Source organism: Suillus fuscotomentosus, assembly GCF_016647785.1.
Source record: "Suillus fuscotomentosus strain FC203 chromosome Unknown F5891scaffold_142, whole genome shotgun sequence".
Classification (NCBI taxonomy): Eukaryota; Fungi; Basidiomycota; class Agaricomycetes; order Boletales; family Suillaceae; genus Suillus; species Suillus fuscotomentosus.
Genome location: NW_024539654.1, coordinates 15,688 through 19,790, shown reverse-complemented (window position 1 = coordinate 19,790; position 4,103 = coordinate 15,688). Strand labels below are relative to the sequence as shown.

At 48.6% G+C, this 4,103-nt stretch overlaps 1 protein-coding gene across 1 annotated transcript; it reads right to left on the bottom strand.

Annotated features, from left to right (window-relative positions):
* Positions 1-2,200: 2,200 nt before the first annotated feature.
* On the bottom strand, positions 2,201-2,824 carry F5891DRAFT_987044 (uncharacterized protein; the record flags this gene model as incomplete). The annotated part of the gene is made up of 3 exons (XM_041377855.1): positions 2,201-2,243; positions 2,313-2,691; positions 2,806-2,824. 3 exons carry the CDS (start codon positions 2,822-2,824, stop codon positions 2,201-2,203), a joined length of 441 nt encoding a protein of 146 aa, XP_041217777.1.
* Positions 2,825-4,103: the final 1,279 nt, after the last annotated feature.

The window sequence follows — 4,103 nt, the reverse complement described above, 5'->3', positions numbered from 1 at the left end:
ATCGCGACGGAATCCTTGTGATTGGGAGTGCGATCGTCGAGATAAGGAGTCCAATCATTCTGATAGAAGAGAATGACTCTGGGAGCAAGGAATTCTTGCACCGTCCATCCGCGGGTGTTCCAAGCGCTCTTTGCCAGCGCACCTTGACAATGGCGGAACATCCGAGAGGTATACGACTGTGAGCGCGGAGTGGTGATACCAGTCGAACATGGACTTGACCGATGCTTGGAGCTCAGCATCGATGCTCTTGTCAATACAGCACGTGTCGCTCCATGCCCAGCGATACCCCAAATCACGAGCAGTTTTGCAGAAGGACTGCAACTTCTTGATGCCACCGATTGGATCCAACTCATAGACGTCCTTGCCCTGGATGTCCTGAAGCAGCGGCTCCTCGCCTTCCCACCTGTGTGATAGCATGACATATTGGAAGTACGTCACCACCACTTCTTCGACGCGCTTCATTTGGATATCTCGATGCGTGATTGCTGATGATACAAGCTCCTTATATTCTATGCTCGTTTTGAAGGTCCGTATCTGTGTCTCTCGATCGCATAAGAAACCGGTGGCGGTGTCGAGTACACGTAGCGGAGCATTATCAAGTTTAGCATCGATGACCTTTCGAATAGCACGGTCCACTTCGGATGGGTCGAGATATTGCTGGCGCAACTCTGCAGAAAGATTTAAATGATATCCACCCACTGGTTCCCTGAGGCTTACTTCGTGTCTCAATGTCAGCAGTGCTATTCAATTTTGAGAGCATCATTTTGAATGCCGCAATAGCTTCATCATAACGTTGCGTGCCATGAAACGCTGCATGCTCCAACTGGTATCCAATATGAGACGAAGGGTTGAGTTGGATGACCTGTATATTACCACATTGAGCGTAAATGAAGAAATAGTAAATGCCATCGCACCTTTCGCGCGTCGAGAAGTGCATCGTCCCATAGCATTTTACCTAACTTTGCCTTACTACGATTTGCAAAGACAGCATCAGTATCAAATCCAGAATTCAGGTCGATCACTGCCGAGTAGAGGTCGATAGCCCTGTCATAGTCACTTGCAGCAAGGGCAGTATCACCCTTGGTAAGAAAGAGGGCGCCGCATTCTTGCCTGAAAGCTGAGTGAAATGCGGGTGAGGATTTATAACCTCGGGCGACATCACTGAAGACTTGCTGTTAGACCATTCGAGGCAGCTGGCCTTCGTCGTTTCATCGATGTTGTCCATCATGTATCGGTATGATTTGACGGCATCTTGAAGTTTACTTGCTCGAAGCAGTGCATCACAACGTTTCTGGTTTGCAGTAATCCACAATGATTTGAGATCCCAGCCGAAGAGCTGGACAAGGGACTCCGTTATGGAAAGAATTTCGGATGCGTATTCACGTACCACCACTAAGTCCTCATACAAAAGATGAATGGGTAAACTCCATGAAAGAGCACCCCAGTTGAGAACGACGGTAAAATGGTCGGCGGCTTCTTCGTGACGTGGACTATCCAAGGCCTCAATTTAGGGCGTGACACGGGTAGGGTTTGCCCGGGTACCCGCCCACCCTTGGCAGCACTTTTCCTCCGTTCCCACAGTCTTTCAGACCCACAAACAGGCTCCCACCCAATTCCATAAATAGTTTTATGGCAACCTATATTACCCTCTGCGCGCTCCCTATCGCTACCCTGTGGAGATGACCCTCCCGTGAGTGGCATTATGTTACCCTCTGCGCTCCTTATCACTATCTCTGAGAGGGCCCTCCCGCGAGTGGTGTTTGTGCTTGTGACTGACGAGGTTCTACCTTTACGATACTACCTCATTGAAGCACGATTGTCATAGAGGCTCCCGCGATATGTTATGAGCCTCTTCAGTATGGCTTGTTGCCACTAATGATAGGGTATGTTTTTAACGATCTACTCGATAACATTGATTTTATCCCCCAAATTTCAATTAATCTTTTTTTGCCAGTAGCGCTACAGGATCACATGAAATTGTCACGCGAGAGTGTTCAGCGAATGCATAGAAAGTCATGTATATTTCCGATTGCGCGAAAACAACAAACTGACACAAGGTAGATACAAGCAATGAGTGTCAGCGGTAGGGAATGTCAGGTGTCGTAAGGAATGTCAACGGGTCGGGTAGGTAAGCATAGAGCATGTGCATATTGTTTATTGTAGGGATCGTTGCATGGGTTCATAGGAAATATAACTGTGTTTATGATGAAGGCGGCGCCATAGGCGGAATGTTTGGAGAGAGACTAGAGCCCACATATGGCACACGATCATAGTTGTCTGGAGTGTTGTGTGAGCGGTCATTGCGAACATACCTGCGAGGTGGTGGAGCCTCGCGTGAGTACCCAGGAAAACCCTCATCATGATCTATCCACCGTGACTCTTGGTACATCCTTCGCTGATTGTACCAATCATGGTAGCCCCTTGTAGCTGCAGGATGGTCATCATAAGGAGGGAGATGCTGGCGCTCGTCAACATCATACCGACGGGAATATACAGGTCCACGTTCAGGTGCATATACAGGATCAGGGTAGTGATGTTCCGGCTCGGCTTCAAGCCCTGGGCCAGGCCAAGCCGGGCCTGATTCAGCCAGGCCCAGCCCAGGCCTAGGACACGGCCTGACCAGGGCTTTGGCCCAGGCTTCAATTTTGCGAAGCCTAAGCCGCCGGCCCAAGCCGTGGCTTAGCAAGCAATCTATTTCGGTATGTAAGTTTCTGTTTATGTTAATGTTGTTTTCTGACGACCGGTATCAGCTTCTTAGTCAATCAATCATCGATCATACCATGAGGTATGTCAGAATGAGATCACAGTGAGTCGCCGTTGTCATGTTATTTATCTTTGAAAGCTCGCTGATATTTGCCCTGGTCTTGAAAAGAAAACATTCAGCAATCCATGCACCTCTACAGTCTTGCCTGGCGCTTCAACTTCGCTGCCTTCGCAAACTTAATCTGTTTTCAAATCATGTTCTTTTTTTTATATGTGGTACGTGTATATGTGTTGTATCTACCTAGCAGCCCACAATGACCGGTACAGTCCACACAGATAATGAAGACGAACCTATCGTGCATCCTCGTCCCCTACGCAAGATCAAACCCACTGCTGCCCTCCTCCAACACTTGGAGAAGGCCGCCCTTCCATCCCAAACTAAAGCCATCAATGAATTCCGTGCCGCAGAGGCAGCCAAGCGTGCTTCAGAGGTTTCTGCTCAACCCAAGCCTGTGCCTCCCCCACCCACAGCTATTCCCTTGTCCAATGTGCCTCTCCCACCCTCAGTTATTCCCTCATCCAACAAGCGCTCGCATCCTGATGATACCTTCGTCAACATCGAAGACAATGAATCTGTCGATGAAGACCATGACTCGGTCCGCGAGGATGCTTGTACAAACCCTAAGCCTCGTAGAAAGAAACAGAAGGCCCCAGAGAAGTCCCCCGAGTTGGTTGATGGAGATGGGGTTTTCATCAACATCGATGTCTCGATTGCAGACCCAGGATCGTCTCGGGAAGGCAAAACTGCCGATATCGACGCATTCTTTGGAGCGACGTTTGAGCAAACTGGGGCCAATGGCAAAGTGAAGAAACACCAAAAGTGTAGTGTTTGTCCATAAGTCTACCTTTGTACTCTCATACTACTCATTCACTCACTCGTTCATAGGAAAAAATGTGTCCTCGTCAATGAAATCACCACCCTTCGTCGCCATGCTGAGGCCCATTTTTCTGGCAAGTATCGCAAATGGGCAAACCAACATTCATTCGAATCAATGTTACCTGGTGATGTGAAGGCTTGAAAGGAGAACGCTGCGCAGCAAAGGATCAATGCCCATCTCACTGAACACAAGGCCGAACGAGTTGTACCGTATTCTGACAAGTTGTTCAGACAAGCTGCCATTGAATGGCTTGTCGCGACTGATCAGGTACGTCTGCCCTCCTCAATTCAAAACCACGACTGATGGCTTATTTTTCTAGCCTATACAAGCGCTTGAACACCCTAAATTTCAAGAGCTGATTCATGTTGCTTCTCGCACAACCAACGGAGTCAGGATTCCAGGTAGGAAGGGCACTCGTGCCGAAATCATGAGAATGTTCAAAAACCACCTTACAAGGCTAAG